Source organism: Chrysemys picta, chromosome 4 (assembly GCF_011386835.1).
Source record: "Chrysemys picta bellii isolate R12L10 chromosome 4, ASM1138683v2, whole genome shotgun sequence".
Taxonomy (NCBI): domain Eukaryota; kingdom Metazoa; phylum Chordata; order Testudines; family Emydidae; genus Chrysemys; species Chrysemys picta.
In genome coordinates, this window is record NC_088794.1 from 92444411 (window position 1) to 92460246 (window position 15836).

Here is a 15836-nt window from a genome sequence, read left to right on the forward strand (position 1 = left end):
GAAGCCCCTTCCCAGGCTAAGCAACAGAGTAAAAGAGGTGATTAGAGGCAAAAAGGCACCCTTTAAAAATCAAATCCTATGGAGGAAAATATAAAGGAACAAACTGTGGCAAAACAAGTGTATGTAAAAGTATAATAAGGCAGGCCAAGAAAGAAAGAATGTGAAGGGCAACTAGTTAAAGCCACAAACTAACAGCAAAAAATATTTTAAGTACATCTGAAGCAGAAAGCTTGCCAAATAGTCCAAGTGGGACACTGGACAACCCAGGTGCTAAGGAAACACTCAAGGAAGACAAAGCCATTGTGGAAAAGCTAAATTAATTCTTTGCATCTGTCTTCACTGCATGGGATGTGGGAGAAATCCCCAAACCTGAGCCATTTTTTTTAGGTGACAAATAACTGGAACTGTTTCAGGCTGAGGCATTAGTAAAGGTGGAACAAAATGATAAACTAAATAGTAATAAGTCACCAAGACCAGATGGTATTCACACAAGAGTTCTGAAGGAACTCAAATATGAAATTGTAGAACTACTAATTCTAGTATGTAACCTATCAATTAAATCAGCCTCTGCTAGGGTGACCAGATAGCAAGTGTGAAAAATCGGGACAGGAGATGGGGGGGGGGGGGGGGTAATAGGAGCCTATATAAGAAGAAGACCCAAAAATCAGAACTGCCCCTATAAAATTGGGACATCTGGTCACCCTAGCCTCTGCACGAGATGACTGAAGGATACCTAACGTAATGCAATTTTTTTTTAAAAAGGCTTTAGAGTTGATGCTGGCAATTACTGACAGTAAGCCTAACCAGGCAAACTGGTTGAAACTATAGTCAAGAACAGAATTATCAGACACCTAGATAAACACAATATGTTGGGGCTGAGTCAATACAGCTTTTATAAAAGGAAATCATGCCTCACCAATCTATTAGAATTCTTTGAAGGGGTCAACAAACATGTGGACAAGGGTGATCCAGTGGACATAGCGTACTTGGACTTTCTGAAAGTCTTTGACAAGGTCCCTCACCAAAGGCTCTTAACCAAAGTAAGCAGTCCTGGGATAAGAAGGAAGGACCCCTCATGGATCAGTATCTGGTTAAAAGACAGGAAACAAAGGATAGGAATAAATGGTCAGTTTTCACAGTGGAGAGAGGCAGATAGCCAGGTTCCCCAAGGATCTGTACAGGGACCAGTGCTATTCAACATATTCATAAATGATCTGTAAAAGGGAGTGAACAGTAAGGTGGCAAAATGTATAGATGATACAATGTCCAAGACTGACAGCTGAGATTTACAAAGGGGCCTCATAAAACTGGGTGACTAGGCAACAAAATGGCAGATGAAATTCAATGTTGGTAAATCCTAAGTAATGCACATTGAAAAAAATCATTCCAACTATGCACATAAAATGATGGGGTCTAAATTACTTGTTACCACTCAAGAAAGATCTTGGAGTCACCCTGGATAGTTCTCTGAAAACATCCACTCAATGTGCAGCAGCAGTCACAAAAGCTAACAGAGTGATAGAATCATTAAGAAGGGGATAGATAATACAACAGAAAATATGATAATGGCACTATATAAATCCATGGTATTTGAATACTGAGTGCAGTTCTGGTTGCTCCATCTCAAAAAAGATACATTAGAATTGGAAAAAGTGCATAGAAGGGCAATGACAATGGTTAGGTGTTTAAACTTCATGAAAACGAATGGGATGTTACTTTCATTGTTTTCACTTACTTATATCCCAATGTAATGTACACATTTACATTGTGTACACACCTGTAACTAAATAACCCATCAAACGAGAAAGAAGCTGTGTGGAATGCAAATGTATTTTAACAGAAAAGTGCTAATTTCAAAGCAAGTGGTCATTATGCATGACAATTGGAGGTCAAAGACTCTAAATTAATTCCTCACTCTCCTTCATTAAAGAAAGAGCGCATTTGGGTAGTGACCCTGTCAGCTTGTTTTCTGTGAGAAGAAGCTATAAGCAAAGCTGAGAGTCTGTTACAGAGGTCACGGATCCCGTGACTTTCTGGGACCTCCATGACTTCTGCAGCCACGCCAGCTGCTGCTGGGGCAGCCCCTATGGCCAGCCGCCCAATCCTAAGTTTCCTGTAAGCTATAAGCAGGCTATCAAGTGTTGCGCAGTTCAGGTGTCCCTCCGCCCACTGCCATGTGTTGCTCCTGCCTTCTGCCTTGGAGCTGCTCCCAGGAACCTCCTACTTGCTGTGCAGATGGGGGGTACCCTATCCCTACCCTCAAGCATATCTACCTCTCCCCCAAGCTTAGTGTCATCTGCGAACTTGCTGAGGGTGCAATTCATCCCATCATCCAGATCCTTACAAAACCGGCCCCAGGAACGACCCCTGGGGCACTCCACTTGATACCGGCTGCCAACTAGACATCAAGCCGTTGATCACTACCCGTTGAGCCTGACAATCTAGCCAGCTTTCTATCCACCTTATAGTCCATTCATCTAATCCATACTTCTTTAACTTGCTGGCAAGAATACTGTAGACTACCATATCAAAAGCTTTGCTAAAGTCAAGATCTATCTCATCCACCGCTTTCCCCATATCCACAAAGCCAGTTTGCCTTCTATGAGGAGATATCAGGTTGGTCAGGCATGACTTGCCCTTGGTGAATCCATGTTGATTGTTCCTGATCACCTTCCTCTCCTCCAAGTGCTTCAAAATGGATTCCTTGAGGACCTGGTCCATGATTTTGCTGGGGACTGAAGTGAGGCTGACAGGTCTGTAGCTCCCCAGGTTCTCTTTCTTCTCTTTTTAAAATATGGGCACTATATTACCCTTTTTCCAATCATCCGATCTACTTGCTGATCTACTTAAAAGGGCAACTGATCTACTTAAAGTGGGGTCAGTATACTTCAAGGGGCAACATGCGCGCCCGCAGCGCGTGTCTCCGTCGCATGCACACACTGTCTTTCACACTCACTTCCCAACACATACTTGTATTGTTCTTACTTCTTGATACTTCTTTTAAAGTGTGTTATTTTAGTTTTTTTACTAGTCTATGCATTTCATAATTTTTATTTCTCTTACGCTTAAATTTAATTATTTGAATAGTGAGTTCTAAAATGCCTAACCTGTCCTGGCTGGAGTAATTATTCCTATGGTAACTTTTAAAAAATATATATTATATCTAGGCTTTTGGTTTCTACTGGTGGTGCACATCCACACATTATCTCGATATGATGCACATTCATTCCGCACATGGATGGAAAAAATTAGAGGGAACACTGCCCCAAGCCCTTGCCCCGAGCCCCCTCTCGCACCCAAACTCCCTCCAAGAGCCCATGCCCCACATCCCCTCCTGTACTCAGAACCCCTTGTGGCCGTTCCTCCGTCTAGGAGCAGCAGGGACATGTCACCACTTTTGGGGAGCCACGCGGAACCAGGTAGGGAGCCTGCCGGCCCCACTCCAACCAGATTATAAGCCAGACTTTGAATGAAGATCAGAAATGCCAGTTTATAGAGCTTTCTGGTGGTAAAGTGCCGGATAACACAGCTTTTACTGTATTCGGGAAAATATTTTTGCACTTCAGTTTTGAAAACACATCATCTCTCAAAAGACTTTACTGCACAAATGGACTAATCCTTTTTACACCAATACAAATAGATCCTATAATTTAAACTTCAGACCCTAAGTAGCTATTAAAATCAAGAGGAAAGATACTCTTCACAAAAAAGGCAACTAACAACATGTCGCTGAGCTGTTGTAAAATCTACTGTATATGAAAAGTATATGAAGTAGGACACAAGAAGAGAATAATGGATAACACACTGCTTGCACAATATGATTCAAAATTGGCTGCCTTTTCCTTCCCTGCAAAAAGTACAGAAAGTGCAATGTTGTAGCACAAAAACATAAGGAACACTAAATTTTACCTTCTTGTTGTTCAGATGGAAGTAACAGACACCAGAGCCTAAAAGAGGCAAAGCACAAAGAAAAGAAAAGGCAGCATCTAGGAGCAAAGAAAGAGGGGACAAAGATGTTAGTGTAAATGAAACAAACTTAATAAGAGGCTTTATATGAGTCCTATTGGTGAGCCTTCAGACTAGCTTTTCTCCATTAAAATGGAGATCTGTTAACCACTTTAGGTTTCGTCAAAAGTAGCATGTGGAATACTTTACTGTTTGCAAATCAGAACATTATAATATGGAAGGACTAGCTTTAAAAAAAAGTGTGCTTTAAGTAGTAGTGACGACTTTCTATATACAGTTGAATTAATGTTGTCGAAATTCAATAGGAATGTCTACTAACATTGACATTTACAGCTGCATCACTAATACTTTAAATTATTTATTTTGAAATGATGATTGAATGATTTTCAAATGATTTGAAATGATAACAAAAATAATTCCACAGACTACGAGCCAGTGACAATATCTATGTATTCTATGCCGCTCAATGGAGGAGACCTTTAGTTGCCTCACTGGTAATATACCTTCATAGTAGTAATAAAATTCTGCCTTTGGACTGCACCACCAAAGTTGTGGATATGCAATTTACCTTTTTTTTTTTTTAATGATGGAAGAAAGGGTTATGTCTACATATTTAGTTCAAATAAAAGCATTCAGATCAAATGTGAGAATGAATCACTAAAAAGATCTACAAGCACAAATTCCAAATGCTACTATTTCCAAATAAGAAAAATGTCAAAGCAAAGAGCAAGAAAGATGCACCTTGAAAGATGCACCTTTGCAAAAAAGAAATCTCCTAGACCAATTTTTCAAATGGGCCCCAAACCTACACCTGCAAATTGAATACAAAACTCCATGTAACTACCTGAGCCGTATGTATGTGTTCAGTATTTGCAGGCTCACATATAGAAGGTAATTTAAAAATTTGGTCTTTGGTATCTGAATTTGTTCCACAAAGAACACTGTGCATGGAGGGCATGGCCATTAAATGCAGGACTCCTTGAACAATAACATACTGACCTAAACTGTCTTGCAACTACAATCAGGGGTCAAATATTAAAAAAGTTGGCAGAGAAAGGGGTAAGTTATACCTCCTTGCACCAATTATACCCCTTGTGCCTCATGGGTAATTTACCCCTGTGGAGTGCAAGCACTGTTTATACTGTTGCCTTTGTAGGGTTTCTGCATGGGGCAGCTTTAATTTCCATCACAGCTCCATCAATGCAAAGCTGATTGGAGGTGCAGAATCAGAGCACTGACTGGCTTCCCTGACCAGGCTCCCTTTTTAGCCAGTTCTGGCCACTTTTTCGGTTGTCCTATCCCCAGAGTAACTGAAGTTACGGTTGCTTTGAGCAACTGCAATCTGACCTAATACAAATTTTGAACTCCTCAGGAACTCCACCAGAGGTGCGACCCAATGCCTTCTACAGCACTGATGATGTTAAAAGTAGGGCCGTCAAGCGATTAAAAAAATTAATCGTGATTAATCGTGCTCCAGCCCCGGGAGGCATGGGGAGGGCGTTTCGGGTGAGCCCTGCAAGGCAGGGGGCCGCTCCAGCAAGCCCCTGGATGTCCTGTTTTTACTTTAAAAACGCAGGAATGAGAACTACCTTACTTTCTGTAGCCTCCTCTTCCCGCCCTCTGGTGGCGGCTTGTGTTACTGCACCTGACCAGACAGGTTCTTCGGAGCAGCTCATGCTGCCTTCCTACCCAGAGAGTCTGAGATTAACATGCATTAAAAAAATTAACGCATTAACTGTGCTGTGCATTAATGGCAGTTAATTGACAGCCCTAGTTAAAAGCTATACTATTTTTAAGTCAAAATCACATTTTAAACTAACAGTGCTTTTCTGTTTTCTGAAGCAGGTTTCATAGGCACCTAAAGCAGGTTTTTGCTCCGGTGGAGCAATATATTCTTCCTCCATGGCAATTAACACACATAGTAGAACAGCATAATTGCATTCTCAGTATGTGAATGACACAAAATGTTCTATGTGGTGCAATTGTAACTGTGTTGGTCCTAGGATCTCAGAGAGACAAGGTGGGTGAGGTAATATCTTTTATTGGTGAGAGACACAAGCTTCAGAAGAGCTCTTTGTGGATCAAAAGCTTGTCTTTCTCACCAGCAGAAGTTGGTCCAATAAAAGATATTACCTCACCCACCTTGCCTCTACAAAATGTTCTAGCCATTTGAAACGGCCTGTTGCTCACAAGCTAGTTTAAGACAATGAAGGAGTTAGTTTAGAAAAGGAAGAAGAAAAATACATTGCTCATAGGAATTGTTAATACAGATATTGCTTGCCATTCCTGAACTGAATTCTAGCATACAGCACTCTTTTATGGGAGCTCTCAGGAACAGTTGCTGGACTTGACAACTGGATTAATACATTTAATAAGAAAAGAAATCATGTAATAATAAATAAGTAATTTGAATGACAATTCAAAGTCTACACCATTGTTTACCATAACAATTGCAGTTACCATAATGATTGGGTTTGAATTTCAGTTTTAGATGGTTGAAATCAAAGAGATGGAGACATAAAACTAGTGTTACAGAGCAAAATATTCAGACTACAGAGATAACATTAAAAGGTCAAGAAAGCTAGTAACATTTCCCTCAAACACATTTTTGTTTGTGCTGGAAAACCAGGTTAACAGATAACCTGACAGGCTGTTCTAAGGATGAACTATCCCAGACAATATTCTTCACAATGTCACACAAAGAAAAAAAGCATTGCCCTGATCAATAATTGTGATCATTGCGCTGACCTGATCTCCAAGTCACGTTTGCTGTCACAAAAAGAGTTAGGATTCTAAAAAAGGAGGAGGGTTTGCAGCATTTTGTGTCATAAAGATAAATGTCAGTGAAACAAATGCATGTTGCAAACCGGCTTTTTGTCTATAGCAGGCAAGCTAGATGTGCCATATCACTGCATGCCAGTACTAGCTTGTGGCATCAAACAGTCAAAGTGGCATGCTGCAGCCAAAAAACCAGGTGTCTAAAAGACTGGGTAAAATTTTCAGAAGTGCCTAAGGATGAGATTTTTAGAGATATTTAAGCACCTAAAGATGCAGATAAGTGCTTAGTGGGATTTTCAAAAGCTGCCAGGTAGATAACTCTCATAAAAATCAATGGCAGCTAGGTGCTAGGCACTTTGAAAGTCCCACCAGAAGCTTATCTGCTGGTTTAGATGCCTAAATACTTTTCAAAATCTGACCCGAGTGACCTAGAAGCCTAAGTCCCATTTTAAAAAGTGGTTTCTACTGGGAGGACTTGCAGTGAGACTTTGCTCCTAAGCAAAGTCCTGGGCTCCCTGGGCGGCTCTTACCACAGCCCGGCTCTGGCTTCCAGCCTGGCCAGAGGGTAGGGCCTCGGAGAGAAGAGGAGGTGCCGGTGGTGGGCCACAGTTCTGGCACTGGTACCACCCACCCCCACTTCTATACAGATTCCGGTGCTCCTGGCTACTACCCATCACTCATTCCATGTAAAGGCTGTAATAACATGTTTATATTAGAACACCTGGCCAAATTTTAAGCTTCTGCATGCATACTTTGACACAAACAATTAATCCTGCGACAGATATGGCAAATTTTCTACAAATTAGGGAAATCTTATAATATAAGGAGATATACCTATCTCATAGAACTGAAAGGGACCCCGAAAGGTCAAGTCCAGCCCCCTGCCTTCATTAGCAGGACCAAGTACTGATTTTGCCCCAGATTCCTAAGTGGCGCCCTCAAGGATTGAACTCACAACCCTAGGTTTAGCAGGCCAATGCACAAACCACTGAGCTATCCCTCTTATGCATCATTGTGCACCAGAGATTGTATGTAATACCATGGGGGAGGGTGACCACTGTCTTCCAGAAACTAAGCACAGTGGAGAGCGATTAGGCAAATTCACTCCAGAGAAGTACCACCACCCGAACAGGGGCATATAAAGTATTTCAAAGTTGATTCTGCAGAGACCCATAGACAAAGAAGAGACTTTTGAATAAATAGCCTGAGTTCAAACTGACTCAGGGCCTTTGTTCTGATCCAGCAAACGGACAGAACCTTCTACGCCAGGGGATCCAATCCCTGGGAAAAACGGGAAGGACTTTGGCCTACTAAGGTGCCATAAAACTGATGGGTAACCTCTGGAAAGCTTTTGGCACGCACACAAGAACTTTTATACTTTTCTATATGTTTTTTCTGTATGGCTTTCACCTTAAGAATAAAAGTGCCTCCTTAAAAAGGGCTGTGTGGTAGCTTATAACTGCTGGTAATTATGGTAAAACACAGATGTTGGCTTGTTTAGGCAGTCTGAATTGCTGGGGATATCACAATGTAGGCAGGGAACTGTGCAGCCTGGAAAAAAAACTGGTCAGGAGGGAGAGAGACATGGGTTTCTGTCCAAGAGAGGTGACAGTTTGTGGAGCCTGGAGCCTAGAATGGGTGTCCATGCTGGACCATGGAGGGGGAATATAGGAGCAGTTGCCCTGAACTGTGACTGAGCCCACAAAAAGTGACAGGCACCCATTCTGTGTGTGCAAACAGTTGCTTGCTTGCATAACTGGGCAGCTAGTTTGCTTTTGCATGCATGCACACACACTTTTGAATAAGTTTTGTATATGCACTGATAAAGGTCATCTTAATATTCAGCTGAATGCATCTTGTTTTGTACAGATTGTGGAGAACAGATGGTTTCCCCTTTGTTTTTTATTGTTGTCCTGTTACCAACGTGACTGTCTTTTTGTAGAGTTTTTGGTGTGTGACTTGCAATACAGCTTTTTGCTGTTTGATAATTGCCATTGTAATGCCACACAATCTGGTTCTCTATTCCCAAAGGAAAGACACCTATTGAAAGTCAGACAAAATGAAACAAGTGATTATGTCTCACCCTGAGATGATAAAGCACAACTCCAGTACTGAGGATATCATCATTCACTGCCATTAAATGAGGTAAATTGGAATCTATTGTCACTCCAGCTTTTTCTTTGTTGATGTCCACACTGTATTCTTCCATTATGACTTTCCTGTCAGTCCACTTATCGCTCCAGTCTTTGGTCAGCTGTTCAATCTTAAGGAAGGTCAGAAAAGGAAGTTAACACTAAAGATTTTATTTACACAGCAAGTTAGGTATATCTCAAAAAATCATTTTTTTCCAAAAGAACAGCTTCCCTTTTGCAAATGCAATTTACTCTTGCAAAATTTCTATCTTCCACTGAATTGTAGGCACAAACCTGGGTACTTCCAATTCTAGGTGAAAAGCACATAACTAGACATGCAATTAGAATTGTACCTGCACTGTATTTCATGTGTGCAAAAATGCAGGTGCACGTTACACCATTCCAAGGGGAAGCTGGGACTTAGCTCAGAGGTTCTCAAACTGTGGTCCGTGGACCACCAGTGGTCTGCAAGCTCCATTTAGGTGGTCCACAGATAGTTCCCTCTAAGGTGCACGCCTGGGCTGGCGCACACAGGAGAATGAAGTGCCACCCATCTAATTAGTGGAGCCACGCAGGCGTGGCTCCACTAATTAGGTACTTGGACCCTGGAGAAGACACACATGTAAGGTGAGGTGGTGGCCTTGGGAGGAATAGGGGGTAGGCAGCAATGGGGTGAGACTAGGAGGTGGGGGAGGGAATTTGGGATGTGCAGGGCTGCAGCAGACAGAGAAAGAGGTGACTTTCCCCAGTTCCAGGGCTGTGGCTGCCGGGGAAAGACCCTCCTCCTTCCCAACCCCAGGTCAGGGGCGGCCACGGCAGGGGAGAGAGGATGCGACCCCCCCACCTCCTTCCCAGCCCCAAACAACAAAATTCTCACTTTTCATTGTTTCTGTCTTCCTAACCACTTCAGAGAGAAGGGTAGAAAACTCCTCTCCTTGAAGTCCACTTGGTACCTCAACTCATACATCTAATTTACCTGAGAAGCACATTGTTACTACAGTGATGGGTGCCACAGAAAACTCTAAAATGGCCAGGTTACACAGATATGAAAAATATACTGTAGTAAGAAGAGGCCCTGAAACATAACCTCTTGTGTCAGAGGCCCAGTCTGAGGCCTGAAGCCTGAACCAAAGTACTTCCAGGCATTGCGAAGCAAAAGCTGGGCTGTGAGCCAGCGGCAGGCCCCACTCACAGAAGTTGGCAAGAAGAGGGCTGCTAGAAGCAAGTGCATCTTAAAGACAGGGTCAAAAGGACATCATGATGGATAGATCTCTTTGAAACAACATGATCAAAGGAAGAGACAGCCCCCAATGAGTCAAGGGGCTGTACTTCAATACGTCAGTAGGGAAGAGTAATCTGTCCTGTAACTGTATAAAAGTAGGTCCCGGAGTGCACATCTTTGTCCAGCCTAGGGGGCAGTGGAGTGTCCCGCCACTGACTGTCCATTGCCAGGGGGCACATATTCGTAGTATGTCCTGTAGAGTCTATAGGAAACTATTACTGTGCTCATTTGACAATAAACCTTAGTACCTTACTAGAGTCTGTAGTCTTTGGGGGTTCTCTCAGGGTTTGCTGTGTCAGCTATCTGCGCAGAACTGGGGCAGCACACAGAGGGAACACGCACGCAGCCGACTGTTATCATCGAACATTTTCACTGTTGTTTAAAAATATGTCAGTGTCCCTATCAAAGTGTATGTGAGGGGAGACTAATAAAATATACCCACCTTCATTTCATTCTGAAGAACCAATTCTGTCAGATTTCCATCTCTGTCATCACTCCAGGAAGGGCTAGAATTCCTCTGTACAAACAAATATTATAGACATCTCTGTGTTTTCTTACTCACAATTCAGGCAGGCAAGTTTTGTTAAACACTCTGATTTCAGAGAAGTGAAGCCAGAGAAGTAAAGATAATCTAGGCAGACATTTGATTTTACCCTCCAAATTTACTCAGGAAATACCTTCTAGTTACTTACTGCTTGTATGATACTGTGAAGAATAGTTTAATACTGCTTTTGCACTGCCCCATCTCTGTGTGGGGAAGCTCAGGGCTAGTGTAGTCTTGGCCTCTACTTGCAAGAGGAGTAGTGACACAAATGTGCTAAAGCTCACAGCTGGTCCAAATGAAGCAGGAAACATGCAGGAAAACAACAAAGAATGCTAGCTATATATTATGTCTCAGAGTCCGTTCCCATCGTCTCTCAGGGAGTGAAGGCTACATTCTAACCCTAAACTACTCAAGGCCTATTAATCACTTTCTTAGAAAAGTACTATGACAAGTGTGGGGGTGCTCTTTATTAATTATTAATATTGTATCTGATTTTGTTACTAGCTTGGTGCTCCTGTACTGTATAATGGAATGTATATTTCACCGTAGGGTCTGCCTAGGTAGCCAAGTCAGCCTATCCATCCTAGAGATTGAGAGGAGGCCCTTTCTAATAATTGCTTAACAGCTTATGCTTAAGGGTCATTAAGAAACAATACCAGAAAGTGTAGCCTTTCTGGCAGAGGTGCAGCTGGTGCCAAACCACTATAAAGACACTCAAAGAATTAATAGATTCATTCCCTCCTAGTCCCATTCAACAAATGTAAAGAAAGGTGTAATATATAAAAATATGTTTATATAGCTAGCAAAAGCATTACTGAGGGTTCAGTTAGATAAGAATTCATACATACCAGTTCAAAGCTCATCAGCATAGTTTTTAATCTATCTATTTCCTCTCGTAGTTCTCTAATCAGTTTTACATTTGCATCCTGAAACGTTGAGAGATAATTATTAATCATACTTAAAAATAATAATATAGTAAAAGAAGACAAAGACTTTCCTTACAGATGGTTATTCCAAAACAACTCTTAAGAAAGGACGTTAAAATAAAATTCAGAATTTCTATTGGGGGAGGGGTGTATGCTGAATAAATTTAAAACATAGTAAAAATTAAATACAATCAGAAGGTCGTGTCTCACCTCATTCACCCGGGGCTTGTTAATAATGTTTTTGGCATTTGAGGCATATCTCAAAGTACTCATGGTCTCATTGTAGCTGGAGCTAGCAGGAGAGATGGCTTTAAATGAAGATGATTTAAAGAGATTACTGTTTTTATAAAAATAGTAAATTTATTAAAAACTTAAAATGTCTTTAGGGACTTATCTCAAGTCCACAGAGAATGACTTATCAGAATCCCTTAATTTATAAACACATCCTATAATAACGCTGATCAAAGCCCCAATCTTAGAAAGACACATGTTCAAGCTTAAATTTAGTTCCACTGACTTCCTTCAATAAGATTATTCCCTGTGCATGAAATTAAGCATGGATGAAAATCTTTGCAGGACCAGGACCCAAATGATGCAATGAACCTCACACCACAGTAGTGGCTTATTTTTCAGTACGCCATACCACATACAAAGCGAATAGAAAGCTGAACTCACTGGCGATCATGATGGTCTTGGAGTTGCCCCCTAGACTGTCCTTCAGAAGCCAGGTGAGGATGGAGTCACGGTACGGGATGTAAGCCTGACGCCTAGTTCCGCTGACACTGCCTGGAGAGTGACTGCTCACGTGGTTGTCCCCTTCACTAGTTATGCTGTTTATGCTCTGGCAGCTGCTGAACATCTGAGAGTTTTGTGCTGTAGGTAATACAATAGATATTTTCTGAGAGGGATTATCTTCAATGGGCTCAGATAGTAATTTCTTGTCTTCTGCATTTGGTGTGTCTTTATTACTAATTGGCTGAGATAATAAAAATATCATTAATATTGTATTTTACACTGGCTGTCCTCTGATATCAAAGTATTTAAACCATTATCAATTGTTTATTCGAAAATGCTTTTTTAGAAATCAGTTTAAATATCACTACATTTTTTCTAATGATGGCTATTTTCATTCTATAATGTCAAACTAGTACATGAAGGGGCCCCAGAGCTGTTCTCCTCAGCTCAGTATTCTAAATCTAACACACTTTCCAAATACAGCACACAATAAGGGGTCTTGTGGCATTGTGCATAACTATCTTTCAAAATAAAAAATATTCATTTTATTACACATACCTAAGGTGGAGATGACAATTCCCAGAGTAACCAATGACTTGTTAATGTTGGCACCTTCTGTAATTCGATCTTTGCAATAACTGGGATCAGCTCTTTCACTAAGACACATATCAGGAAAAAAAATACAAACTGTGTGACTATACTTAATATTTAACACATGCCAGGGCGGGCCTGAACGAGAACATGTTCTCCTCAGGTTCAAGAACGATGAATTCAAGCCTCAGAAGTAAACAGTATATGCTTTGGGCATTTTATATAAAATACATTCCTTTTATGGTACTTCTTAAAGGGCAGCAATTCAAAGTTCCACTCTCACCGCATCCACATGTACCCTTTTTAAATGCAGAGCTCAGCTGAGATAGAGACAGAACAATGGCGCTGCAAGTGGCTAGTGGTGGAGGAACATAGAACATACTTTCTTGTTCCCTCAGTACATCCTGCAACCCTGTTTAGCACAGAGTTACCAAGGATAGTGACCTTGCCGGGGACCTCGTCTTTTTCTGAGTGTCCCTATGATGGAAGTAGTGGCTCGCTTCCTGGAAGTTTTGGAAGACTGAGCACTCCCATTAGCAGAGGTTTTGCTTGGGGAACCATCTGCTGGTGATTTTGGTCCTTGAGGAGTAGGCTGAAGGGACTTTTCTATTAAAATCATCTTGAGGCAGAGATCTTGGTCACACCGTGCCCTGGCTTTCAGATTATTACAGTAGGCACATTTTTGAGGGATATGAGTCTCCCCCAAACAACAGACACATGACGAGTGGCTGTCAGAGACCGGCACTGCCTCACAGCAAGAGTCACAGTGTTTAAAGTCAGGCGAGCCAGACATCGCGGCTGACAGAAGTTTCCCAACAGGGAAAGGGGGAAGGGGGGCAGAAGAGAACAATTAAATAATTTTGGGGTGGGGGGGAAGAAACAGTATCTAAGAAAACGAGACTTACTAAACTACAACTAATCTAATTATTTCTATAGAGAATAAAATGAAGAGGCAGCACTGCCACTGAGCTCCATCTGCAGCCAAGGACGGTTGAGGTCGTGCACGTGCTACATGAGGTGCCAATGGCACTGCGAGACTAAAAGTGCGCACGCACGCCCCGACTAAGCACTGCTACCAAAAATCTCCCCTCTGCAGTGCAGAGACACATCGCCCCCTGACATGGAGCACCCACAGCAGGACACACACAGGGCCGGCTCCAGGCACCAGACGAGAAAGCACGTGCCTGGGGCGGCACATTGTAAGGGATGGCATTCCGGCCAATCTTGGGGTGGCACATTCCGGTCGCCCTGCCATGGTTCTTTTTTTTTTTTTTTTTGCTTTGGCAGCCTGGTCCGCAGCTCCGGAGCCCCCGGCCGGCTCCCCGTGCTCTGCCAGTCCCAGCCCAGCCCTGCAGGGGCACGGACCCCGGCCTGGGGAGGAAGGCAGGAACTAGCGATCCCCACCGCTCACCGTGCCGCTGGGCTCCCCGGGATGTGCCACTCCCTGCTGCCTGCACCAGCCTCCGCCTCCCGCGCCGCTCTGAGCCCGGCCCAGCCGAGCCACCTTTAAAGGAGCGGCTGAGCCAGCACCTCCTGCAGCCCCCAGGGACTCCGCCTGCCCGGCCGGGAGAGGCACCCCAAGGCTGGAGGGGGGAGCCCCTCTCGCCCAGCTGCAAGGCACCGCGCTTCACTCCCCTCAAGCTGCCTTGACCGCCCTCCACGTGCTCCCTGCGGGTGCCGTTTTTTTTTTTTTTTTGCTTCGGCAGTCCGGCCGCCCTTTTTTTTTTTTTGCTTGGGGCAGCAAAAAAGCTAGAGCCGGCCCTGGACACACATCTTGAAAACCCTCGTTACTGCACAAGGTGAGTAACTTCCTCTTTTACTCCCTTCTGTGCTGTGTGGTAGTGGGAAGAATACTGGTCTTAGTTCACCGTTATTGCATATGGTTTTGGTGAATGCATTGCTCGTAATGGATATCGGTCCAATGAAACCCTACTCCCAAAACAAAACGATACATGACAGAGTGACAACTTTAGCTCAATATCCTCCTTGCTTTCATATACAGAAGTCATACTTCGCATTATTTTAATGCATTTTTTAAAATGTAATTTCCTTTTTTTTAAATCATCAGTATCATCAATTGTATGGAATACAGCAGTTAATATTTTAATAGAGCTTTTTCCCCTCACTTCATTATTACCTGCCTGCAAGGTCCACCAGGTTGATCTTGCTTGCAATTTCAGAAGGGAGATTGTTCTCCAGTATAGCCTGAAGGGAAAAATAAATCAAAATTTTTCAATTCAAACTTATGAAAATACAAGAGGCTACGTGTTCTATTGAAGAGTTGTATTTCTGGCACTTCTACTTATTATGTGACCTTGGGCCATACAGTACAGTCAAAACATCAACCCAGTAGTTCTCTTAACTTACATGCAAAGCCCACTCTTATGATCATTCTCTCTTGAGCAAATCTCACTACCTTGTGACTGTATGAAAAGATTTTCTTCGAGACCTGACAAAATCACCATTACTATATTCCAAGGTTCTTTTGTGCAACTACTGAAAAATATCTTGAATGTTCTAATATTACAGGATATTAGAAGAGCGAGATGGAAAAGATCTATTAGATCACTGAGACCATCTTCCTGACAGTGTAGGATACAGTCCCCCAGAAAAAGGATGTATTATATCAGATACAGCACACTATGCACCAAGGTGCTTAGGAGATGAATACAGAAATCCCAGAAAGACAAAAAATTCAGTAACTACAGAGTACAAAAGGTAGTGAAACTGCAAACACATTACCACACATGAATTTTCACAACATTGTTGGAGTGGTATTGCAATATAAAGATCAGTTTTCAATTTAATTTTTTTTCCTCTCACAAGGAGCCTTTGGCTTCACTCCTAACCATAAGATGGCACAAGGAAACAAGGTAACTTCA

The 15836-nt window shown here is 42.4% G+C and overlaps 1 protein-coding gene across 17 annotated transcripts in view; it reads right to left on the bottom strand.

Moving 5' to 3' along the window:
• STARD9 (StAR related lipid transfer domain containing 9) overlaps positions 1–15836 on the bottom strand; it is a 177332-nt gene that overhangs the window by 63897 nt on the left and 97599 nt on the right. For 14 of the 17 annotated variants that reach the window (XR_255033.5, XM_042849426.2, XM_065595316.1 and 11 more), the window contains 7 exons: positions 15092–15159; positions 12922–13019; positions 12304–12501; positions 11839–11936; positions 11551–11628; positions 10601–10675; positions 8828–9007 (listed from right to left, as the gene is read on the bottom strand). Coding sequence is in view for 16 of the 17 variants with exons in the window: in XM_042849426.2 (XP_042705360.2) it covers positions 8828–9007; positions 10601–10675; positions 11551–11628; positions 11839–11936; positions 12304–12501; positions 12922–13019; positions 15092–15159 (795 nt within the window). In the remaining variant the exon portion in view is untranslated. Of the gene's footprint in view, positions 1–8827; positions 9008–10600; positions 10676–10850; positions 10980–11550; positions 11629–11838; positions 11937–12303; positions 12502–12921; positions 13020–15091; positions 15160–15836 lie in introns of those variants that run through there. The other 3 variants (XM_065595325.1, XM_005284628.5, XM_042849428.2) reach the window with 3 other exon arrangements.